The 26,024-nt window shown below is 44.8% G+C and overlaps 1 protein-coding gene across 1 annotated transcript in view; it reads right to left on the reverse strand.

Annotated features, from left to right (window-relative positions):
* The window catches only part of Zc3hav1 (zinc finger CCCH-type containing, antiviral 1), a 51,285-nt gene that overhangs the window by 7,343 nt on the left and 17,918 nt on the right, over window positions 1–26,024 (reverse strand). Inside the window, exons 2-10 of the mRNA XM_042677224.1 lie at window positions 21,163–21,298; window positions 15,571–15,823; window positions 13,442–14,116; window positions 13,113–13,355; window positions 12,167–12,265; window positions 10,855–10,978; window positions 7,599–7,776; window positions 6,614–6,734; window positions 4,981–5,083 (exon numbers count right to left, since the gene is read on the reverse strand). Coding sequence (XP_042533158.1) covers window positions 4,981–5,083; window positions 6,614–6,734; window positions 7,599–7,776; window positions 10,855–10,978; window positions 12,167–12,265; window positions 13,113–13,355; window positions 13,442–14,116; window positions 15,571–15,823; window positions 21,163–21,298 — 1,932 coding nt within the window. The remainder of the gene's footprint in view (window positions 1–4,980; window positions 5,084–6,613; window positions 6,735–7,598; window positions 7,777–10,854; window positions 10,979–12,166; window positions 12,266–13,112; window positions 13,356–13,441; window positions 14,117–15,570; window positions 15,824–21,162; window positions 21,299–26,024) is intronic.

A 26,024-nucleotide genomic window follows, 5' to 3' on the forward strand; every position in this document is an offset into this window, starting at 1 on the left:
ACAATGGGATGTTAAGCATGTCCTTAATAAGAGGTGACAGGAAGTACAAAACATCCCTTGTAGCAGATTCTTGACCAAAAACTGGACCTGAATCTAATCAACCCCCTCAATCTAATCATCAATTGACAGAAATTACCCATCAAGTGACCTCATCAGAATACAGTTTAGTAAATTTTGAATTCAAATTATCCAGCTTCTTAAAGACAAACTGCATGAAAAAAGCAGAGGAGGGAAACTGCATAGAATAAAAGAAGCTTAAGAGACCAATCAATGAAATGTAATGAACAGATCATGTTTGGATTCCAACGGGAATAAACCAGTACAAAAAGGTCATTTAGAAGACAATGGGGAAGCAGAGAACATGACTTGAACTAGATATTATGTGATATTAAGCAATTATTGTCTGATTTGTTAAGTGAGTTATTCTATAATAGTATTGTACATCTGTTAGAGACATACCTGATATATCTACAGAGAAATGAGTCTTTGTGGGATTTACAAAAAATATTCCAAAAGGGATTCAGATAGAAAAAGAAGTCAAACTATCCCTACTTGTGGATTACATCATCTTGTATCTAACAGATATGAGACTCCATCTCCAAGCTCTTAGAGCTGATTAATAACTTTGGCAAAGTAGTAGGATATAAAAATCAACCCACAAAAATCAGCAGCCTTTCTGTACATCAACCATGTACAGGCAGAGAGGGAAATCAGAAAAACAATGCCATTTGCAATAGCCTCAAAATATATTTAGGAATAAACCTAACTAAGGAAGCCAAAGATCTTTATCATGAAAACTAAAAATCTGAAGAAAGAATTGAAGATGACATCAGGAAATGGAAAGACCTTCCATGTTCATGGATAGGTGGAATTAATATTATGAAAATGGCCATACTACCAAAGGCAATGTACAAATTTAACACAATCCCCATCAAAATCCCAATGACATTCTTCAACGAGACAGAGAAAACAATCCAAACATTGATATGGAACAACAAAAGACCTCAAATAGCTGAAGCAATTCTAGGCAAAAAACAGCAATTCTGGTAGCATTACAATCCCAGACCTCAAGCTCTACTACAGAGCTGTAACAACAAAAATAGCTTGGTACTGCACAAAAACAGGCCCAAAGATCAACAGAACAGAACAGAAGATCCAGAAATAAAGCTATATACCTCCGGTTATTTATTATATTTGGCAGGGGAGACAAGATACACTGTGGAAAAAAGATAGCCTCTTCAGTAATTGCTGTTGGAAAAACTGGACATTCATATGTCGAAAATTAAGATCAGATGGATACCTGTTGGATAAAATTGGATACTGTTGTACCAGTATCTCAGAGTGGATCAAAGACCTCAATGTCAGACCTGAAACTCTGAAACTACTGCAAGAGGGAGTAGGAGAAAGATTAGAATTAATAGGCATAGGTACAAAAATTTTTTAGAGTCCTGGAGCAAAGCAAATAGGAGAGAGACTTGACAAATGGGATGACATCAAAATAGTTTTTGCATAGCAAAGGAACCTAGTTACTGAACTAGAAAGATAGCCAACAGACTAGGAAAAGATCTTTACTTGCAATACATCAGACAAAGGCCTAATATCCAAAATATACAAGGAATTCAAGAAATTAAACCCTCTCCTCCCCCAAAAAACTAATAAACCAAACAATAAATGGCCAAAGGAGTTTAAAAGAGACTTCTCAGAAGACTGCAAATAGACACATGAGGAATGCTCATCATCCCTGGCCATAAAGGAAATGCAAATCAAAACAACTCTGAGGTTCCATCTCATCCCAGATGGATTAGCCAACACCAAGAATTTGAACAAATGTTGGCAGAGATGTGGGAAAGAAGAATCCTATTGCACTGTTGGTGGGAATGCAAACCATTCTGGACAGCAGTCTGGAAATTCCTTAAAAAACTAAACATAGACCTTCCCTATGACCCAGTCCTACTACTGGGCATCTACCCAGAACATCACAAGTCAGGATACAATACAGTCACTGGCACATCCATGTTCACTGCTGCACTATTCATAATAGCCAAGTTATGGAAACAGCCCAGATGCCCTAGATTTGATGAGTAGATCAATAAAATGTAGTATATACACACAATTGCATTTTACTCATCCATTAGAAAGAGACTGTCATTTGAAGGAATATAGCTAGACCTAGAACAAACCATGTTAAGTGAGGTATGCCAAGCTCAGAGAGACAAACAGCACAGGTTTCTCTCATATGTGTAAATTAGAGCTAAAATATAACTGGACATGATGACCTACATAGCACTCTAAAGTGGAGGAACCCAAATGTGTAACTGCTCTAACATTTAAAATACTATTGTATTAAAACTAATGTCAAGAAATAGAAACATGGCTTTTTGTTGGTGGTGATGCTGTTTTTTATTTTTATTTTTATTTTTGGGAAGGGAAAGAGGGTGAACAAATGCAATCATGCTATTCAGTATACACTATGTGGGACAGGAACAATGTAACTTATGGGCAAGGATGGAAGGGAGAAGTTGAGGGAAAGTAAAGGAAGGGGTGACACTGTTCAAAGAAATTCTAATTACCTGACTTATAAAATGTTAGCCCTTTTGTTCAATACTTTAACCATAAAATTATATTAAAAAAAAAACAAAACAACTCTAGTGAGGATGAGCACCCATGGTTCATGCCTGTAACCCTAGCTACTTAGAAGCCTAAGACCTGAGGGTTGAGATTTGAAGCCGGCTCAAGCAGAAAAATCGAGACTCCATCTCCAATTGGTCAATAAAATGGAGGCATGGCTCAAGTGGTAAAGCACAAGCCATGAGTAAAAAAGCACAGTAAAAGACCCTGAGTTTAAGCCCTGATAATGGTACAAAAAAAAAAGGGCTGGGAAGGTAGCTCAGTGGTAGAGTGCTTGCCTTGCATGCATGAGGCCCTGGGTTGGATTCCTCAGCACCACATAAGCAGAGAAGGCCAGAAGTGGCGCTGTGGCTCAAGAGGTAGAGCGCTAGCCTTGAGCTGAAGAGCTGAGGGACATCACCCAGACCCAGAGTTCAGGACCCATGACCACCAAAAAAAAAAAGGGGGGGGGGTAGTGGAGGGAAGCAGGGAGGGCAGGAGAAAATATTCCAGTGAAATAAAAAATTGGAAATTATAAAAGTGGATGAAACAAGATGGTAAAAAACTAGCACTGAAGAAACGTGTTGGGTACACAGCAGTTTATTATACAATTCTCTACACTGGTTGATATTTAAAATTTGACATCACATCAATTCTTTTTATGTTAAGGTGATTACAGAGGGGTTACAGTTACATAAGATAATAAGTACATTTCTTGTCAAACTTGTTAGCCCCTTCATTTTTTGGGGGGGAGGGGCCCAGTTGTGGGGCTTGTACTCTGGGCCTGGGCACTGTCCCTCAGCTCTTCAGCTCAAGGCTAGCGCTCTACCACTTGAGCCACAGCGCCACTTCCGATCTTCTTAGTGGTTCACTGGAGATAAGAGTCTTGTGGACTTTCCTACCTGGGCTGGCTTTGAAAAGTGATCCTCAGATCTCAGCCTCCTGAGTAGCTAGGATTACAGGTGTGAGCCAGTGGCCTCCGGCCCCTTCCCTCATTTTTCTCCTAAATTCCCTCCCCCACCCTATTACCTTTTTTTGTGGATTTTTGGCAGTATAGGAGTTTAAATACAGGGCTGTACCTATTAGCCAAGCCAACCTGTCTTTTTCTCTATTTTTCATGTGTGGTCTAAAGCGTCTGCCTATAACACTTAAAAAACAAATGCATTAAGGAAAATAGTCTGTTTTCCCTTTCCTTTGGAGGTGCTGTGGCTTGAACTCGGGGCCTTGTGCTTGGCAGGCAGGCAGGCACTCTACCACCAAGCCACTGCTCAGCCCTTTCTCCAGGGGTTATTTATGAGGGAGTGTTTGGTTTTTACCCTGGCTGGCCTGAGTTGTCATCTTCCTCCTTGTGCTTCCCCAGGTCATTGTAGACCACAGGCATTTAACACAGTGTACAACCATTAGCTGAGTCTCCCCAACTTTCTTTGTCCATCGTGGGGCTTGAACTCTGGGTCTAGGTGCTGTCCCTGAGCTCTTCAGCTCAAGTGAGCTGGAGCCCACTTGATCCGCAGCGCCACTTCCGGTTTCCTCTCCCACTCTCCGCAGGCCTCTCTGCTCACCACGGGCCTCTCCAGCTCTCACAGGCCTTTTGGGTCTTCACAGGCCTCTCGGCCTCTCAGCGAGCTTCTCCACCGGCCTCTGGGCCCAGCGTAGGCCTCCTCGGCCCTGCACCTCTTCCTCTTGGCCCTGTGTGGGTGTCCTCAGGCCTATCCGCCCGCCTGGGCCTCTGTTCCAGCCCAGGTCTCCCTGGACCTCTACGCAGGCCTGAGGAGAGCCTGGGCACTGATCTGCTCCAGGGACAGCGTCCCTCCCTCCCTTCTATCCCTCCCGGGATCCTCCTCCTCCCTATATCCAGTGGCGGACCCCCACCAAGCTGCCCTTTGACGCCCTGCGGCCTGGCGTGATTGGCAGCTGGAGGGGGAGGGCTGATTCTCGCATAATCATACTTTAGTCATCTGGGGAGGGGGAGAAATCCCACTCCAAAAATGTTCATAAGCAATGTAGTCTTTTTTGTTTTTGGTTTTTTTTTGTCATGGACCTGGGTGCTTCATGGTAGAGTGCTTGCCTAGCATCATGAAGACCTGGGTTTGATTCCTCAGTACCACATAAAGAGAAAAAGCCAGAAGTGGTGCTGTGGCTCAAGTGGTAGAGTGCTCACCTTGAGCAAAAGAAGCTCAGGGACAGTGCCCAGGCTCTGAGTTCAAGCCCCAGGACTAAAAAAATAAAACACAAAAACAAAAAGGAAAAATTACAGTGGAATGTAAGCAGCTTTCCAAGAACACAGGATGAGCTAGATGCCAGAGGCACTTGATGAGGAGGCTGAGAACATTGCACACATCTGCAGGTGTTCTAAGAGCACTTCAGAACACTTACACTGCTCTTGCTTTGATCTGCTCCACATCCCGCGAAGAAACAAACACCGGCCTTCGGACGACATCCTTCTGCGTCTTGGAATCAACGTTTGTCTGAATCATCCCTTAAGAAACAAAAGCCAAAAACTAGCCTTAAAAAAATAAAAATGGGGCTGGGAATGTGGCTTAGAGGGAGAGTGCTAGCCTAGCATGCATGAAGCCCTGGGTTTGATTCCTCAGTACTGCATAAACAGAAAAAGCCAGAAGTGGTGTTGTGGCTCAAGTGGTAGAGTGCTAGCCTTGAGCCAGAGAAGCTCAGGAACAGTGCCCAGATCCTGAGTTCAAGCCCCAGGACTGGACAGATAGATAGATAGATAGGTAGATAGATAGATAGATAGATAGATAGATAGATAGATAGATAGATAGATAGATAGCTCCTTTTTCAGAAGCTATTTGCACAATTGCTCTCCAGGACTGCTGCTCACACCTGTAATCCTTGCTAATCAGGAGGCAGAGATCTGAGGATCATGATTCAAAGCCAACCTGGGCAGGAAAGTAAGTCCATGAGACTCTTATCTTCAATTAACCACCAGAAAACTGGAAGTGGTGCTGTAGCTCAAGTGGTAAAACATTTGCCTTGAGCTGAAGAGCTGAGGGACAGCACCCAGGCCAAGTTCAAGCCCCATGACCAATTAAAAAAAGAAAAAATTAGATCCTTCGTTGCCCTAATTAAAAGATTCTGCTATCAAGTGGTGAAAGTACATTTAGAAATTAACCAAATCTGTACACGGAAGTCAGAAAAAGAGGAGAACTAAGGCACTCAGATAACAAACAGCAACTACTTAAGCTGCTTTGAAGCAGACAGAAGTGATTATGGGTTGGAACTGGTAGCCTTCTTGAAGATTAAAAAAAAAAATGAAACAAAAAACAAAACAAAACTTGGCACTGGTGGCTCATGCCTATAATCCCAGTACTCAGGAGGCTGAGATCTGAGGATCATGGTTCAAAGCCAGCCCAGGCAGGAAAGGCGGTGAGACTTTTTTTTGTTGGTCCTGAGGTCTTTTTCATGTGGTGCTGAGGAATGGAACCCAGGGCCTCATGCATGCAAGGCAAGCATTCTACCACTGACCTACCTTCCCAGCCCTCGCGAGACTCATCCCCAATAAACCACTCAGAAAACCAGAGGTGGTGCTGTGGCTCAAGTGGTAGAGCACTAACCTTGAGCTGAAGAACTGAGGGACAGCGCCCAGGCCAAGAGTTCAAGCCCCATAACCGACAAACAACAACAACAACAAATATCCACCTAAGCTAGGTGGTAGTGGTTCATGCCTATAATCCTAGCTACTCAGGAAGTAGAGATCTGAGGACTGTGGTTCAAAGCCAGTTGTGGCAAGTCCATGAGACTCTTATCTCCAATTAACCAGCAAAAAGTCAGAAGTAGAGCTGTGGCTCAAGTGGTAAAGTGTCAGCATGGAGCAGATAAATCTCAGGGACAGCTCTCAGGTCCTAGTTTGTGCTTGCATGCGCGTGCAGATACACACCCACACAAAACCTTTACCCTGGTGTGGCCATGACCCTGAGTGAGGCTATGTTTCTCAATTGTTCCCTCTCTCACAGGTGCAGGATGTTCTGGTTTCCAAGGACATATAACTCACCTTGGAAACTCAGCTCGAAGTTCCTCGAACCCTCCTGAAATGGCACAACTCCTCTGGGACAGGACAGATAAAAGGACTCCAGGTAGGAAGAGTCGATGTCTGAACTGGGTTGGTTGTCATACTAGTTCAGTTAAATTAAACAGAAAGAAAAAAGATGAAGACTTCAGGATTGGCGTTTAGGCAGTCTCTACTGTGCTAGTTTGTAGTTTTATTTCAGCTGAAGGATTTGAACAGGAGTGTGTTTCACTTCCCAAGCCAGGCTGTGAGGGGCTTCCCAGAGGGAGCATATGCACCTATTTTTGTTAGTGAAGGTGTATAGGTTCCCCACTCAGAACTCTGAGAACTGAGTTCAAGTCCTAGGACACACACACACACACACACACACACACACACACACACACACACACACAAATCACTGGGCACCAGTGACTTGTGCCTGTAATCCTAGCTACTCAGGAGGCTGAGATCTGAAGATCACAGTTCAAAGCCAGCCAGGCCAGGAAAGTCCGTGAGACTCTTATCTCTAATTAACCACCAGAAAACCAGAAGTGGCGCTGTGGCTCAAGTGGTAGAGTGCTTGCCTTGAGCTGAAGAGCTGAGAGACAGCGCCCAGGCCCAGAGTTCAAGTCCCACAACCAACCAATAAAAAAAAGAAATAGTATCCGAACTGGTCATCAGTGGCTCATACCTGTAATCCTAGCTACTCAGGAGGCTGAGATCTGAATGAAAACACTATGAGACAGTTCCTCGGCCTGAGTTCAAACACCAGTACCAGCATGCACACACATACACACACACAAAGGCAATTCATCCATTTGTTTCCCAGACCTACTGGAGTAGATGGGAAGAGACAAATACGTGCTTTCCTCCATGTGCACTTCCCATGGGGAGGCATACTGACTCCAAATATTTCGTTAGTAGCTGCTTGGGATTTTAATGTTGGCACGTGTACATAAGGGCCTTTTTCAGTAGGACTGGCACTCACCTCTGCTCCATATTGTATCCATTTACCAGATTTGTGCTTCCAATACCAAAGCCATTTGGTGGTGAAGACAGCATTGGCCAGCTCCGGGACGGCAGCGGAAGGGGTGGAGAGGCGTCGGATGGGATGAAAATCACAAATCATCTTCTTGAAATCGATTTCACGGTTCCCTATTGAAATTCTGAGAAGGAAGAAGAAGGTAATGAAAGGTTCCCTGGGCCCTGCAGGACCCACTTTTTTTTTTATTTTTTGGGGTCCGGTCATGGGGCCTGAACTCTGGGCCTGGGCACTGTCCCTCAGCTCTTCAGCTCAAGGCTAGCGCTCTGGGGTCCGGTTGTGGGGCCTGAATTCTGGACCTGGGCGCTGTCCCTCAGCTCTTCAGCTCAAGGCTAGCGCTCTACCACTTGAGCCACAGCGCCACTTCTGGCTTTTTTCTTTTTGCTTATGTGGTGCTGAGGAATCGAACCCAGGGCCTCAGGCATGCAAGGCAAGCGCTCTACCACTGAGCCTCCTTCCCAGCCCCCTCACTTTCTTATATTCTGCTGTCCTCTAATGACAGCACAGAAGTTCGAGAAATTAGTTTTTTGTTTTTTGTGTTTTGTTTTTGTTTTGTTTTGCCTCCTGGGGCTTGAACTCAGGGCTTGGGCACTGTCCCTGAGCTTCTTTAGCTCAAGGCTAGCACTCTACCTATTTTTTTTTTTTAATTTTTATTTTTTTTTACCCCCTCCATTGTTTTCCCCCTACCATCCCTCCCTCCCTTCCCCGAGGTTCTTTTTTTTTTTTTTTAAATTGTTACTAAGTGATTACATAATTTCCAGAATTTCACAGTATTGTGGAATAATGATGCTCATTTAAAATCACAAGTTCATTCTAACTTTCCTGGAGCAAATTGTCTATCACAGTCTGTAACATATAACGGTGTTCACATGTTATATACCATATATGTGATCAGCAGCATTCAGTTATTTTTTTGAATAGTGACTCCCCTTTATTCCTAAACTAGCCTGGACTGTGATACTCCTATTCATGTTTTCCATGTAGCTCAAATGAGTGTACGTAACCACATTCAGCTTTTATTGGTTGAGATAGAGGTTTCACAATTTTCCCAGTCCCCCTTCCCCCCTGCCCCCCCCATGGCTTTAAGTCAAGGATTACAGGTCTGAGCCACAGTTTAATTTTTTAATACAAGACCTATAATTCACAGAAGTAGGAAGACATTGGGATCATAGTACAGTTTAAGAATGTTGAAGCTAGCATGGTGGTACACATCTGTAAACATTAGCATTCCAGAGGCCCAGACAGGAGGATCTTAAATTCAAGGACAACCCAGGCTACAGACCATAGCTCTAACCATCTCACAAACAAAACCAAGCAAGACAGAAATGAAAAAAAAGAGTTTGATGAAAAAGTTTGGGAACTGCTGCTGTAATAAAGATAGGAAATTGGGAACAGGGAGGATGATGCTCACTGGGATCAAGAATAGATGCCAGCTGAGCACCAGAGACTCACACCTGTAATCCAAGCCACTCAGGAGACTCCTATCTAAGGATTATGGCTCAAAGACAGCCTCGGCAGGAAAGTCCATTAGACTCAAAACTCCAATTAACCACACAAAAAACTGGAAGTGGAGCTGTGGCTCAAGTGGTAGAGCATCAGCCTTGAGTGAAAAAGCTAAGGGACAGTGCAAGGCCCTGAGTTCAAGCCTCAAGATAGTTATCCTAGAAAGGAGAGCACATCCAATGCTGCCCTCTACTGGTAGCACTTGGCAACAAAGAATCTCTACCCAAAGTTTACTGTATTTTGCATAGGAGGAATTCGGCATTTAGGTCCCCACCACCACCAAGGAATTTCCCTGTGAAACTTGAATTCATCTCACATCCCTGCACATCACCAATAAATACAGTCATGTGAGTACCATCCATTCCATCCCTGAAGGAGAAATGCAAACTATCCCCTTAGCTAATGTATAATAAAGAATATAGCTACATAAAGTAGAAGCAGGGTATAATAGAATGCCTGTAATCTTAGCTCCTTAGGAGGCATTACTAGGATGATTGCTAGACTAGTCCTGACAAAATCAAAAACAAAATACAAAGGGCCAGGGTCATAGTTCAAGTGGTATAGCACTCAAGTGCAAGGTTGTGGGTTCAGGCTGAGGGAGGAGGAGTGGGAAGAAGGAGGGGGAAGAGAGGAAAAGAGAAGGGAGGAAGGGAAGGGAAAAGGAAAGGAAAGAAGGAGGGGAAAAGGAAGAAGTAAAGAGAGGAGGGAGGGCGGAAGGAAAGAAAGGAGGGATAGATAACAAATTCTTGCATTAGGATATCGAATTATCCAAATCATGTGCTCTCTATTTTGGGAAGGGGAGTGTGATACTGAGGTTTCCACTCAGGGTCTTTCACTTGTTTAGCAGGTACTCTACCACTTGAGCCACGCCTCCAGCTCAAACCACGTTTTAAAATTATGCAATTAGGGGCTGGGAAGGTGGCTCAGTGGTAGAGTGCTTGCCTCGCATGCATGAGGCTCTGAGTTCACTTTCTCAGCACCTCATAAACAGAAAAAGCCAGAAGTGGTACTGTGGCTCAAGTGGTAGAGTGCTAGCCTTGAGCTGAAGAGCTGAGGGACAGCGCCCAGGCCCAGAGTTCAAGCCCCATGACTAACTCTCCCCCCCCCAAAAAAAAATGCAATTAAGTCAAAGTTTCATTTGTTCTGAATCACTTAGTAACTCTTCCCCTTCCTTTCTATTCTTTGAATTCTTGTCTGTATCTACCACTTGAGTCATGCCCTCCCCTATCGTTTTTGCTTCTGCCATTTCTCAGATGGAGTCTTCTATCCCAGGCCAACCTGCACTACAATCCCTGCTTACATGAGGTGTCTTGTTATCTCCCGTTCCCTAACTCCACCTCCCACATAGCTGGGATGAAAGACAGACCATCCCACACACAGCTGTTGACAGAGATAGGGTCTTCTGACTTTTTGCCAGGGTTGGCCTTAAACCACAATCCTCCCAAACTCCATTCCTAAGCCACTGAGCTTGGCCTCATTTAATACTTTTAACAACTCTTAAAATGAATGCAATGCCCTCTGTCCTATGTTTTTCTGCAGGACACACAGCTGGTATCAACTGAATGCATAATCATATCACTGTCCATTTCATTTGTCTTAGCAAAATTTCCAGCATTTCCTGGCATTAGCCAGGCTCCATGTAGCATAAGCCTAGCACTGTGCTTGAATTTCCTAAGCCAGAGGCCAGTCACGAACTTACTTGTGCTTCTGAGGGTCACAGTAGGCCTCCTCGATCTGCTCCATGGCCGGCAAGTCCCTCCAGGTGTTGGAAATCAGAATCTGCCACTGGTAGGGCAGGTGAAAGTGTATTTTGTTGCAGTTGCCTAGAAAGAGAGACAGGTCTACAGGTGTAGACAAAATTCAACCGAGTTTCACCGCTGGCTCTCCATGCTCTGCCAACCTTTCCCTTCTGTGGCTACATGGCCACAGCACCACTTCCGGTTTTCTGAGTGGTTTATTGGAGATAAGAGTCCCACGGACTTTCCTGCCTGGGCTGACGTTGAACTGCGATCCTCAGATCTCAGCCTCCTGAGTAGCTAGGACTACAGGCTTGAGCCACTGGCGCCCAACTGGATGCAGCTCTTTTTACTGCTGGGTGATGTGAAGCCTCACTCTAATCAGAAACCTTAGGAAGAAGATTGCATCACTGCTTAGCTTTGTCCCCTTTGTGTGAGCAGCATGGGTAGCCATGGGGGGTAGGGGTGGGGAATGGCTATCAAATGAAACTCAAAAATGAGGTAGATGTTAGAGGCCCCTGACACAGGAATATGGAAAATAGCTGTTTGGGTGTGTTTTGTTTCCCTGTCCTGTTAAGTTTACATTGCTTTGAAATGTTCAAAAGGTATGTGACTGCTTTAACACAAAAAGGTACTACAGGGAAAGCCCCAGACTGGCAGTTTAAGCAGAGGCTGATAAAGAAATGTTAAGTACCCATCCCTACCATTAGAATGGCTGCTATCAAAGAGAAAGAAAGTGGGTACGGGATAAAGGAAAGAGGGAGAAGATAAGGAAAGAGGAAAGGAAAGGGAGGAAGGGAGGGGACAGGAGAGAAAGAAAGGAGAAGGGAAGAAAAGGGACAAGTAAGGAGAAGGGGAGAAAGAGAGAGAGAAAGAGACAGAGACAGATTGAGAGACAGAGACAGAGACCGAGAGAATACGCCTGTGCTAAGTAGCTTTCTCCTTTTTCTCCTTTCATTCCATCTGGGCCCCAGCCTATGGACGGCCTTTCCTCCCATGTTTATCCTCTCCGGAAATGGCTTTCCATCTCAGGGACAGAAACAGAGGTGTGTCTTACTTATCTCCTTGGTCCTAGGAAGCATGTGGAGAAATGTGCAACCTTGTACACTGCAGGTGAGGATGAAGAATGACCCATCCACTATGGAAAATGGTTTGCCCACAATTAAATATCTAATTACCAATTCCATCTCTGGGTATTTCCCTAAAAGAAGTGACAGGAAATGCTTGAGCAAATATTAGCATACCTGTGCTCATAGCAGAAGTTCTGTCACTTACCATTCACTTTACAACCCATATACAGATGGTCTAGACAAATTTCCTTTGGGCCAGCATTATTCATTGTAGATGTGATACTTGAGATCCCAGACATAGAATCTGTAAAACAAGAGCATAAGTGTTTCACATTAAATTTTTTTTTTAATAAGGTAACCTGGTCTCACCATGAAAAGCAATGATTCCCTGTTGCTTCCCGCAACCTGGAACAACACAACAGGATACTGGAACGAAGAAATGAGAACAGAGAGAGTAGAACACCTAGGGACCAGAGCTCAAGGTTCAAGGCTCATTCAATTCCCATAAGCAAGCCTATTTACTTAGGTTAGTACAGGGAAGGTTACCATAGGTACATGCAGAAAATAAGACGTCCATCTATTTTGTTATTACAATCATGGAGATGAACCCAGAGTCTGGGTGCATAATGAATAACTGGCTCCCTTACTGCTTTGGGGAAAAGACTGCAACTTAGACATAACTTAGACAATAACCTACTTTATCTGTTTCAACCTTTCCAGGGTCCAGTTCTCAGCCTTCTGTGTACTGATGAGGTGGCCTTCCAACCTCTTAACTCTTTTGTGGTCTCATAGCTCAACTTGAGAGCTCCCTAGAGTCCCTCCAAAATTGGGACCATGTTCAAGAAAAGATGTGGGTTTCAGCCACTCAGTAGAACAAAACATGGACCCTAGGTCCAGATGTCTTACACTATGATTGTGCTAATCTGAATTCTAGTAAATGCAGCCAGCCATATCTTCTATGTGGTTCCATGGTTTGGTCTCTCTCTCTCTCTCTCTCTCCCTCTCTCTCCCTCTCTCCCTCTCTCCCTCTCCCTCTCCCTCTCCCTCTCCCTCTCCCTCTCCCTCTCCCTCTCCCTCTCCCTCTCTCTCTCTCTCTCTCTCCCCTCTGCTATAGAGGCAACATTTGGGAATCCCTCTTTCCGGGGACTTACTCTGGGCAGAACCTGTAGACCTTCTTGAGAGCTCATTGGTGGAGTTCACAGGAGTGTGGGCGGAGCCTTGGGCCCCATAGTCTCCAATTCTGACGGAGGAAGGTGGAGGTGCTTGGGGCAGCATGCTGACTCCTGCAGAAGCAGTGGCTTCCCCAGGGGTGGCTGGGACCTGGCTTCGTGGACCCTTACTTCTCAAATAGAATGCATCTTTTTCTCCAGTGACTGCTGTTTTTAAGCCCAAACCTGTGACACAAAATTGATCTGCATTAGTAACTTCATAATGTGAGTGAGTCGGTGCTTCGGTGTGTTGTATGTAGCTCCATATTTACCATTCAAAAATGTCAATCCTGGGTCTTTATCATCACCAGTCTTTTGGCCAGTGGTCTGGAGATCCCAGAAAGTACTTCCATTGTTCAGATGGTTCCCAGACAGTGTTACTTCTCTTTGATCATTGATGGCTGCGGCTCTGTAACTGACAGATCTTAGAGAAGTTAGATCTGCAGCCACTCCGTTGGCCTTATTTTTAAGAAGGACTTGCTGGATGTCTTGAGTTCCACTCCTGCCTTTGACATGCACGTGATCTGATGAAACAATGCCCAGGCTCTTGCTGGAGGTTATGGCTTCAGGTGTTTTTGTAAAACCAAGGAGAGAGCTAGAAACAGCCTGGCTGGATGTTGAATCAGAAGGATTCCTGTAAAAGAAGCTGTCGGGACCATTATCCTTTGATGCTCTCTGGCTTCCTCCTGCTTGAGGTGCTCCTCCTAGACTGGCCACCTTAGCTGAGGCTGAGGAAGACTGAGCCAGATCCTCACGCCCCAGACAGCTGAACTCCTCCTCAAGATTATTAATACCATCCTCGAGAGAAGGCGAAAAACTCGTGGCACCCAGGCTGGGTGTGCAGGGCTTATAAGCCGTTGAACTGAATTCTTGGCTGAACTGAAAAAATCGGTCTCTACTTTTGCTTCGACCTCGTGATGCCGGTGGGGCTCTATGATTCAAGGGAGCTGGGAAGAGGAAAACAAAATAACCAAATAATGAAAATGAAAAGCTCACATCATTCAGTTTCTACCACTGCGACTCCTCTGCTTTTCCAGCCTTGCTTTCCAAGTGCTGTTATCTGTTCTGCCAGGTACCACTAGCTCATGCCTGTACTCCTAGCTACACAGGAGACTGAGATCTGAGGGCTGACGTTTGAAGCCAGCTCAGACAGACAAAGCCAAGACTTTCATCTCCAATTAACCAGCAAAAGGCTAGAAGTGGAGGAGTGGCTCGAGTAGTAGAGTGCCTGCCCTGAATGAAAAAGTTAAGGAGCAGTAAACACCCAAGCTCTAAATTCATGCCTCAGTACTAGCATGTGTGTGTGTCCATGCACCCACACACGCACACACCCAATGTATTTCCTTCTGTTGAGAAGAAAAACAAAGCTGGGTACTGGTAGCTCACACCTATAATCCTAGCTACTCAGGAGGCTGAGTTTAAGCCCTTTGACCAAAAGAGAGAGAAAGAGAGAGAGAGAGAGAGAGAGAGAGAGAGAGAGAGAGAGAGAGGAGAAACACAGCTTTAATAGTTAACCTTGGAAAAATCTGAAACATTTTTCTGCCAAGCAAAAAATATCAAATTGCAAACTCATATATATGCTGATTGCAATTAGATTAAACAGCGCATTCAACGGACAAAGTTTGGGAAGGGAAAATGTAGAAAATTGAATGTATACAGGTCCCAGAAATTACAGAGGTGGTACTTTCAATTCCTAGAATATTTTTTTAGTGGGTTACTGGGGTTTGACTCAGAGCCTGGGCATTTTCCTAAGAGTGGCACTCTATCACTTGAGCCACAGTTCCAAATTCAGCTTTGGGGTTGATTAATTGGAAATAAAGAGTCTCAGTGACTTTCCTGCCTGGGTTGGTTTGGTATGGAGTCCTCAGATTTCAATCTCCTGAGTAGCTAGTGTGAGAAAAAGCCATCTTTTCTGTCAAGCCGAAATGCCTCCAACTTGTAACCAGTCACAAATATATACTGATATTTCCTGGAATTATTTGCTTCTTGACTTCAATTATAACTATCATCTGTGTTGTTTGTGACCAGCCAGCTATGTTAAAGAGTATGAGTCTTTACCCACAGAGTTAAAGACCACTCCCCCTTGAGTGGGAACTTTCCAGACTTTACCAACCTCCTCCAATCATAAACTTGACTCCTTAAGAAGGGACAATGTCACCTTTTGGGTTAGGATAAAAACCAAGCAGACCACCCTGCCTGGTATGCCTGTCTAGCTCTGGGGAGAAGTAAATTGCCTTAACAATATCTCCTATATCTCTTGTTGTCTGTATTCATTTTCTGACACAAGAAGGTCACGTGTTTCCAACACTAGGATTATAGGTGTGAGCTAATGTCATGGGGCTGATTCCATAGAACCTGTTTATGTGACAGCTCGTGGGTTTATCTAAGGCTGGGCGAGTACCTCTAGAGCGGGGCGGGTTCCTGCGAGCATGCTTGTTGTTGCAGATGTCCTGGATGTTCTGAACCACCTCTGGGCTCAGGCCATGCTCCCTCATGATGGCGAGCGCCTTTCTGTCCATCAGGTTGTGGGACCTGTTGCAGTTGAGGTACTTGCAGTTCCCGCGGGTGAAGTGTTCACAGATGTGCAGCCTCTCACACGCTGCGTGCTCGCTGCACGTCTGTTTGCGTCCCTCCCCTTTGTACTCTTTGCAGATCTACAGAAGAAAGACACAACACTCATTGCCTGAGACAAAACACTTCTTTGTAGCTGCCACACACTGTCAGGAAGGCTCAATGCAGAGACATTTCTGAAGCGTGTAAAGACCAAAGGGCAGGCAAAGGGTGAGGATATGCGATTTCACTTTTTTTTCTCTTTTTTGTTTTTGGTGCTGGTACTGAGACTTGAACTCAGGGGCTAGGTCCTGTCCCTTAGGCTGGTGCTCTACCACTTTAGCCACATCTCCACTTCTGGCTTTTTTTCGGTGGTTAATTGGAAATGATAATCTCAGACATTCCTGTCCAGGCTGGCTTTGAACTTCAATCCTCAGATCATAGCTTCCTGAGTAGCTAGGATTACAGACTACCAGCACACACTTTCCACAATCTTCAATGAGATGCATTGAAGTGATGACTTATTTGAGTCAGAACTCAAGACCTGCAGACTAATTAAGGGACAGTGGTGCCAGGTATGGTAGCAGATACTTGTAACCCCAATACTCAGGAGACTAAGATAAGGGACTGAGAATCTGAGATTGCGTGGTGAGTCTTAGGCCGCTTGGGCTGTATATTGAAACCTTGTCTCAATAAAGTTAAGAAGAGAGAAAGAAGCTGGGTGCTGAAGACACACCTGTAATCCTAGCTACTCAGGAGGCTGAGATCTGAGGGTTGGGGTTCAAAGCCAGTCTGAGCAGGAAAGTCTGTGAGACTCATCTCCAATAAACCACCAGAAAACCAGAAGTGGAGCTGTAGCTCAAAGTGGTAGAGCATTAACGTTGAGCAAAAGAGCTCAGGAACCACTGTTCAAGCCCCATGACCAACAAGAAGGAGGGGAAGGAGGAGGAGGAAGGGGAGGGGGAGAAAGGGGAGGGGGAGAAAGGAGGAGGAGGAGGAGGAGGAGGAGGAGGAGGAGGAGGAGGAGGAGGAGGAGAAGGAGGAGGAGGGAAGGGAAAGAAAGGGAAGGGAAAAAGAGGGGAGAGTGTAGTTGTGGAGGTGGGAGGGAAGGGATGGTAAGGGAAAAACAAAGGAGGCAACAATGCTTGGTAAGAAATGTACTCATTACCTTGCTCATCTAACTGTAACCCCTCTGTACAGTATTTTCACAATAAAAACTTATAGAATAACCCTTGGGAAAATCAAATTCAGATGACCAGCTATAAACAAGACCCAAAGTGAGCCCCACATTATAAAGAAGCCTAAAGATGAAAGTCTAGCTTTGAATATCAACTTTATACTTACAAGGACATATATGTGCTGAGCACCAGTAGCTTTCTAGCTGTAATTCTAGCTACTCAGGAGGGTGAAATCTGAAGAATCACTGTTTGAAGCCAACCTGGGCAGAAAAGCCCTCAAGCCTCCATCTCTAATTAACCAGCAAAAAGCTGGGATAGAGCCAGGTGCCAGTGGATTACGCCTTTAATCCTAGCTACTAAGGAGGCTGAAGCCAGCCAAGTAAGGGCAGGAAAGTCTGTGAGACTCTTTAATAAACTACTCAGAAAAAGCCAGAAGTGATACTGTGGTTCAAGTGATAGAGTGCTAGCTTTGAGCACAGAGAGGCTCAGGGACAGTGCCCAGGCCCCAGTTCAAGCCCCAGGACTGGCAAAAAAAAAAAAAAGAAGGTTACGATAGAGGCATGGCTCAAGTGGTATAGTATCAGCTGTGAGAAAGAAAGCCCAGCAAGATCAAGCCTTGAGTTCAAGCCCCTGATGGACATTAGGATATATGTTTTACCTGTGTAACTGTTGGGGAATTAAAAATCTGGTCTCTGCTGGGCATAACATTAAAGTTTCTCAAATTATTAAAAGAAGTTTAAAATTAAAACAAAAATGTTCTTTTTTAACTAAAGTACATTTTTTAATTAAAATAAATTTTTTGGTTTTTTTGTTTTGTTTGTAGTCAGTCATGGGGCTTGAACTCTGGGCCTGAACTCTGTCCCTCACCTCTTCAGCTCAAGGCTAGTGCTCTACCACTTGAGCCACTGCACCACTTCCTGTTTTCTGGTGGTTTATTGGAGATAAGAGTGTCATGGACTTTCCTGCCCGGGCTGGCTTTGAACTTCAGTCCTCAGATCTCAGCCTCCTGAGTAGCTAGGATTACAGGAGGGAGCCACCAGTACTTGGCTCTTTTGGGGTTTTTGTTGTTGTTGTTGTTTTTGGTCAATTGTGGCTTGAGAGCTTGAGGCTTCAAAGCTTCGGTTAGGATTAGGGTTAGGGTTAGATCTTTTTTTTTTTTAGGTCCGGTTGTGGGGCCTGAACTCTGGGCCTGGGCAATGTCCCTCAGCTCTTCAGCTCAAGGCTAGCGCTCTACCACTTGAGCCACAGCACCACTTCCGGCTTTTTTCTTTTTGCTTATGTGGTGCTGAGGAATCGAACCCAGGGCCTCATGCATGCAAGGCAAGCGCTCTACCACTGAGCCACCTTCCCAGCCCTAGGGTTAGATCTTTTGCCCATCATTTTCAAATGGGATCTTAGGCTAAGCATACAATAGTTAGGTAGGTAACCACAGGGACCAGCTGTTCACACCTCCTTCAGGAAATGATGACTTTCCCAGCCTGGGATCTCCATCCTGACCATAGGCAAGTGGAAATTTCATTATTAGCTCAAAGTCAAAGCAAGCTTCAGACAAGTACTTTCCACCTCACTCACTAAACATGGGTGCTACAATTATACAGGAAAAGGGGTATAGTCCCCTAATAGATTCTTTTTTTTTTTTTTTTTTTGGGCCAATCTTAGGGCTTGAACTCAGGGCTTGGGTGCTGTCCCTGAATCTCTTTGTGCTCAAGGCTAGCGCTCTACCACTTGAGTCACAGCACCACTTCTGGCTTTTTCTGAAGAGTTTATTGGAGATCAGAGTCTCATAGACCTTCCTGCCTGGGCTGACTTTGAACCATAATTCTCAGATCTCAGCCTCCCTAAGTAGCTAGGTATGAGCCACCAGCACCCTGCTCCCTAATAGATTCTTACAGGATGTATGATATATCTATCCTGAGCTCAGTGCCCAACTGAAAATCATCTCTCAACTCTGTGTGTGCGTGTGTGTTTAAAGTTATTTTTCTAATTGTTATTATTAAGTAGTTGCATGAAGGGATCACAATTCCTTAAGTCAGGTTAGTGGTACCATGCTTCTTATTCATATCAACCCTGTTCTCCCTCCTTTTTCCTCTCCCATCCCTGCAAGTTTTTTGTCTTGTAATACTAGAGATTAAACTCAGGATCTCCATCACTTGAGCTACAACTCCACTTCCAGCTTTTTTTTTTTTTTTTTCAATTGGACATGAGTCTCATGGACTTTCCTGCCCAAGCTGGCTTCTAACCATGATCCTCAGATCTCAGCCTCCTGCATCTCTCAGTTTTTAGGTCATGAGGGAAATGCATTGAGCTGAGTAAATATGTGCTTAATCCTCAAGAAGTCCTCAATAGCTTTCTTCCCACATGGGTAGTGCTTCTGAATTCTATGCTGGACCTCTCTTTCAGAATAAGACAAACTTCTCTACTGAAGGATTTCTCTCAAGCCAGATACCATGCTTTGCATGCATCCTCTAATCCTGAAGTCTGCATGTCTATGGTAGAGGAAATTTAATCAGCCACCACTGCCAGGTGCTGGTGGCACATGCCTATGATCCCATCTGTGCAACAGACTGGGATCTGAGGATCCCAGTTCAAAGCCAGCCTGGGCAAGCAGATCTGTGACACTCATCTCTACCCAGCAAAAAGCTGTAAGTGGAGGTGTGGCTCAAGTGGTAGAGCATCAGCCTTGAGAAAAAAAAGCTGGGAGTGAGAAGCCCCTGAGTCCAAGCCCAGCACAATAAACAAATAGTAATTATCTATGGTTGTCCCTATCTTTCTTCTAGTAATAGAAGTTCCCAGATTTAGGTAGACAAATTGGCATCAAGCAAGAAACCACATTTCCCAAGCTCCCTTTCGGCTAACATAGGCCATGTGTTAAACCCTGAACAATGGGATGTGAGCGATATACAATGTTCACGTCACTTTTTGTTTTTATTTATTTATTTTTGGGTGGTTCTGGGATGTGAACAAGAGTTCCAGCCTGACTGGGCTCTTTATTGCTGAGTTATGTATGCCTCACATCCTTTTTTCACTAGTTCTTTAGAGATCAGGTCTCACTTTTGTCTGGGCCCACATCTATACTGCAGTTGACCTATTTTCTGCTTCTGTTTGTAGCTAGGATGGCAGGCATGAATCACCATGTCTGTGTTGAGATGGAGTGTCAGATAGTCTCGTGCCCAGGCTGGCCTGAAACCTTAAGCTTCCACATCTTGGCCTCCCAAATAGATTACAGGCATGAGCCACCTCACCCGCCCAGGTCACATCTTAAAAGGAAACTGCATGCATTTCAATAACTTCCTCTTTACATTTCTGCTGCCTAGAAAATGGTGACAAATGAGAACAACTTGTACCTAGAGAAGGAAGACATATTTTAGAGGTAACAAGAGAGGACATAATGGCCCGAGTCCTGGATGAAATCGTAGGGTTTACCTGCTGACCACACAGCCTACCTGCCTGCCCTTACCCAGGTAAAACAGGAGTTGGCCGACTTTTCTGTAATGGATTAGACAGTAAATTCTGTAGGCTTGGGCTGGGAATGTGGCTTAGTGGTGGAGTGCTTGCCTAGCATGCATGAAGCCCTGGGTTCGATTCCTCAGTACCACATACACAGAAAAAGCCAGAAGTGATACTGTGGCTCAAGTGGTAGAGTCTAGCCTTGAGCAAAAAGAAGTTCAGGGACAGCATCTAGGTCCTGAGTTAAAGCCCCCGGACTGGCACAAAAAAAAATAATAAAAATAATAATAATAAAGAAAAATACTGTATGCTTTGCAAGGAATTTGGCCTTTGTTACAACTACTTAACTTGCCCTAGTAGGTTACAATATGTAAAAAGATGTAGCTGTGTTTTAATAACCTTCACTTATACAATCAGATGGCAGGCCAGACTTGGCCTGTGCATAATCTGATCTAAACTACTAAGTAAGAAATAAATACATAGATTTCATTTGAATCACTCTATTTAGGGTAGAGGAGCCGATTATACAACACCCAATCTGTACTCTCACCTTTCCACCTCTCTTTTAAACATCATTTCTAAGGCCACCTCCTCCAGGAAATCACCCTGAAGTAATACAGTTATTTCTACCATTATGTCTTTAGCTCATCTTTGCTAACACTGGGTTCCTGGCAGCCCGTCAGAGGAGATCACATCCCAGACATCTCAGCAAAGCCTTGACTGCCACCTTCGGAGCCCTGGTGCTGGCGTTGAGGTTTTTCTGTGCCTTCTCCAACACAGTACTCTCCTGTCATCTCAACTGGGAAGCCACCACTTACCTCAGGTATAAAAAAGGGGTCACTCTGGACCAGGAGTACGGCTAATTCCTCTTGGTTAAGCCCAGAGAGCTCGTATTTTTTCAGGACTATAAAGTTGTCCTCTGAGAGAACACTGTGAGAATATTTGCATAATTTCCTAGAAGAAAGAGAACAAGTGTCAGTGTTTCCATGACACAGAAAATTTCACTCAGCAAAGATAGTGTCCAGAATCCTCTGGGTCCAGGCACAGGTTGACTGCCACTTAAAGAATACCATTTAAAAGCTAGGCACCAGCTAGCTTTAATCCTAGCTACTCAGGAGGCTGAACCTGAAGACCGTGGTTCAAAGCCAGCCTGGGCAGGAAAGTCAGTAAGACTCTTTTTTTTTCTCAGTCATGGAGCTTGAACTCTGGGCTTGGGAGCTGTCCCTGTGTTCTTCAGCTCAAGGTGAGCGTTCTACTGCTTGAGCCACAGCACCACTTATTGGAGATAGTCTCACGGACTTTCCTGCCCGGGTTGGTTTTGAACCTTAGCTACTCAGGAGGCTGAGTAGCTAGGATTACAGGCGTGAGCCACCAGCGCCAGGCAGTGAGACTCTTATCTCCAATTTACCAAGAAATCAGAAGTGGTGCTGTAGCTAAAATGGTAGAACACTGGCCTTGAGCAAAAGACCTCAGAGACAGTGCCCAGACCCCAAGTTCTAGGTCCACGACCTACCAAAAAAAAAAAAAAGTTGGGAGCCAGTGGCTCACATTTATAATCCTAGCTACTCAGGAGGCTGAGATATGAGGATCATGGTTTGAAGCTATCTAGGCAGGAAATCTCCACTAAACTACCAAAAAAGCCAGAAGTAGAGCTGTGGCTCAGGTGGAAGAGCACTATTGTTGAACAAAAGAAGCTGGACCAGCACACAAAACAAAAACAAGTAAGCAAAAAGCCAGGAAAAACTAAACCAAGAAACTATTTAAGCCAGGGGTTTATAGTTCACACCTGCAAGACTAGCGACTCAGGAAGCTGACAATCCAGATTCGAAGCCAACCTCCAATTAACCACAAAAGCCAGAAATGGAGTGCCAATTTTGAGTGAAAAAGCTAAGGGACAGAACCCAGACCCTGAGTTCTAGCTCCACTATCAGCACAAAAACAAAAGCAAAAGGAAAAAAAAAAAAAAACTACTGGGAGCCAGGCACCAGTGGCTCACGCCTGTAATCCTAGCTACTCAGGAAGCTGAGATCTGAGGATCACGGTTCAAAGCCAGCCCAAGCAGGAAAGTCCATGAGACTCTTATCTCCAATAAACCACTAGAAAACCGGAAGTGGTGCTGTGGCTCAAGTGGTACAGCACTTGCCTTGAGCTGAAGAGCTGAGGGATAGCGCCCAAACCCAGAGTTCAAGCCCCACGACGACAAAAAAAAAAAAAAAAGAAAAGAAAACTACTGGGATACCGATTGTGTTTTTATTTAGTCTTTTGCTTGGAGTCCAGAACCATAAAATTTAAATGTTTTCAACCATATTTTAAATATTAACAAGATAAATTGATTGGAATACAACTTAACATGGAGATGGAACAGTAAAATTCCCACCCTTTTACAACTGATGTAAGCCAATAACAAAAATAAACATTAACAGAATGAGTTCTGTCACTGACTTCTAGGACAGGAAATACTTATTTAAGCCTTGTTCTGTTTTCCTTATTTGTAATTGAAACATTTCTATTAATACTTTCAAGTATTGAATACTGTCTGTCACCACCTTTTTCACAAACAACTGTTTGTGACTGGTAAACAAATATAAAATGATCTTACTGAAATTGATAAATTTTCAAAACTGTTAGCATTGAAGCGTGTTAGTCTCTAAGAATTCATCTTTAAATATCCCAAGTACCTGTGCAAAACACTCTAGAATTGCCTTCAAATTTAAGCTATAGAATCTCATTTAAAAAAAAAAAATAGGCCACAGAATTCCTGTGAGCCACTGGCGGGGCCGTTAGGCCCTGGCTTGATTCCTGGCTCTCTGCTCACCAGGAAGCCAAGGGCAATTGGGCTGGCTTTGGCAACAGCTCCCAGTCTAGCTTCCAGGTGAGCCCTGACCTTGCTTTCTCCACTGGCGTCTTTAGCTTTGAGCTTGTTCCTGGCCTTCCTTGTAAAGGCCAGCCTTTGCTCCTCTAACGTTTGGGGTTTTGCTCTGAAGTTTCAGATGACTGCTCCCCCATGCCAGCCCCCTCCACCACCTACCCAGAATCCTCAGCAGCTGGGCAAAGTCCCCCTACCATGCTCACTTCCCCAGCCTTGGGAGGGAGATTTTGGGAGGGAAGAGACTCCAAGAGGACAGGCCTCCTAAAGGGAATCTCATCAACATTTCAGCAGACGTTTGCCCAGATGCATCTATAGCTGTTTCTCGTCTAATGAGACAGCTCATTCCACTCTTCCCAGGGCTACTGCACCAACGTTCTTGTCATCACTGATCTGAAACTCACCCCACCCCACTCCCAACAGACAGACAGGTTCTGCCCGCTTGACAACTGTTCGTGGAAGGAATAAGCAATTGGCTGCTATCTCTTCCGCTCCAGTTCAGACATCCCGAATGAGGAATCAGCGGCTAGTCACAGAAAGATACTCCATCCTAGGCCAGGAATATGTCATTTCCAAGGTCCCTGGTGAGCATTTCCTCTAAATGACTAAGGGCTAGGGTCCCTCTCTTGGCATTCTGCATACCTCAGGATGCTCGCGCACATGGAGTGCGTGCTGTGCTGGCTGGAGTCCTAAATATCCTCACGATGGCACTGATTTTACTCTACATTTCTTAATTCTCAACAAGCTCCTTCTGACACACTCACTGAACCCAGTTTGGATCTCTGTGCAAGCCTGGGTCTGGCCGATGGTCCCATCCCTGGCAGGCTGTGCTGTTTCCCACATTCCGTACATCCCCCACCCCCTGAAGCAGGTTATGTCTTTAAACCTGAAGCCTGACGGAAGTGACACCATTTTGTGTCCCAAGGAGAAAGGCCCCTGACCCCAGATATGTTATTTGCTTAGCAAGTTCTGCAAAAAACCACAAGTTATTTGCTCAGCAATTTCTGCAAAATAAACAAACAAACAGTTTCATCTGCCCAGTATTCTGGGAAATAAGTCTAGGTTTATCATAATGCTCATTTTCATCACTTTTTTTTTTGGCCAGTTCTGAGGCTTGAATTCATGACCTGGGCACTGTCCCTAAGCTTCTCTTGCTCAAAGCTAGCTACCACTTGAGCACCACTATCAGTTTTTTGTTTATGTGGAACTGAGGAATCGAACGAATACAGGACTTCATGCATGCTAGGCAAGCACTCTACCACTAAGCCACATTCCCAGCCCACTCATTTTCACTTCTGTGTATACTTTGCCAAACAAAAAACCCCTATGCATTATGGTTTTCTGAAGAGGATGTGGCTTTTGCCTTTACAAGAATGACTCTCAGCCAGAAATGTGGCTTAGTGGTAGAGTGCTTGCCTAGCAAACATGAAGCCCTGGGTTTGATTCCTCAGTACCACATACACAGAAGAAGCCAGAAGTGGTGCTGTGGCTCAAGCGGTAGAGTGCTAGCCTCAAGCAAAAGAAGGATAGTGCCCAAGCCCTGAGTTCAAGCCCCAGGACTGACTAAATAAACAAACAAATAAATAAATAAATGAAAATAAAAGACTGAGGGGGCTGGGAAGGTGGCTCAGTGGTAGAGTGCTTGCTTTATATGCATGAGGCCCTGGGTTCGATTCCTCAGCACTCCATAAACAGAAAAAGCCGGAAGTGGTACTGTGGCTCAAGAGGTAGAGCGCTAGCCTTGAGCTGAAGAGTTAAGAGACAGCGCCCAGGCCCAGAGTTGAGGCCCCGACGACCCACTAAATAAATAAATAAGTAAATAAATGAATCTGAGCTGTCTCATGGCTGCATTAAGAAGTCTATGCATCTGTGTAGTCATTGGCTTTTACATTAAAGACTCCTATAATTTGTCTTATTAATTGTGGCCTCATTTTTTTTCTCATTGATTGGGATACAACATTTTGGAGGCCCTAGCAAGATCATGCGTACCGGCACTTGGGAGACCCTTCTTGGGTTGGACGCCTGGGGACAGCTGGCCTCTCCCTCCCAGGTGTCAGTTTCCACAGAGCCTCTAAGAGAAGCAACCCTCGAGACGTTCCAGGGCCCCCCCGGAGGACTCCAAGGGAGGTTTTGACACCTGAGCAGGAGATATCAGTCCCCATCTCTGCATCCCAGGAGTCTCTCTGCCTTTGTGGAGGTAAGTCACCTCACCTCATTTGTCTAGGTACCCGTGCAGAGGTGGACTGTGGGAGAGCAGGACACAGCCAGAACTCCCTGCCGCCAGCTCCCCTAAGGTGTTAGTGGGAGCCATTGGCGGTCCCTGGAGTGAAACCCGTTTGAAATTGTGTTAATTATCCTGGGATGTCTATAGGCCCTTTTTGTTTGTCCTGTGAATTTGAGTTGTTTGTTTTGACTTTTCTTTATGATATTAACTGGTTTTTATCCTCTTCCCCTGAGGATTTCTTTTCATGGATCACTGACCTTTTTTATCAAGGAACTCTACAGGACTTTTCCCCTTCTAAAATGCTCTTTATACCCTCTTTTTGATTAGGGAGGATAGGGGAGCAGATATGCTCAGACCCACCTTCCTTCTCTCTTTCTGACGAGAATAGAGGGTGCTACTTCTGGTTTGCCATGATTAGAGATCTGAGGACCAGACCACGCAGCGTTGGGTACTGCTCTCATACTGCAGTATGACTCCCAACGGTAGAGTTCTGGTAGGGCTAAACTGAGGAGGCCCACTTACGGTGAGAGAGGCCCCAACTCAGCTTTTGATTTTTGTGTTCCTGTCTTGTCTCATACTGTTTTCTGTGT

Source organism: Dipodomys spectabilis, unplaced genomic scaffold (genome assembly GCF_019054845.1).
Source record: "Dipodomys spectabilis isolate Male_0828 unplaced genomic scaffold, ASM1905484v1 ptg000034l, whole genome shotgun sequence".
Taxonomy (NCBI): Eukaryota; Metazoa; Chordata; class Mammalia; order Rodentia; family Heteromyidae; genus Dipodomys; species Dipodomys spectabilis.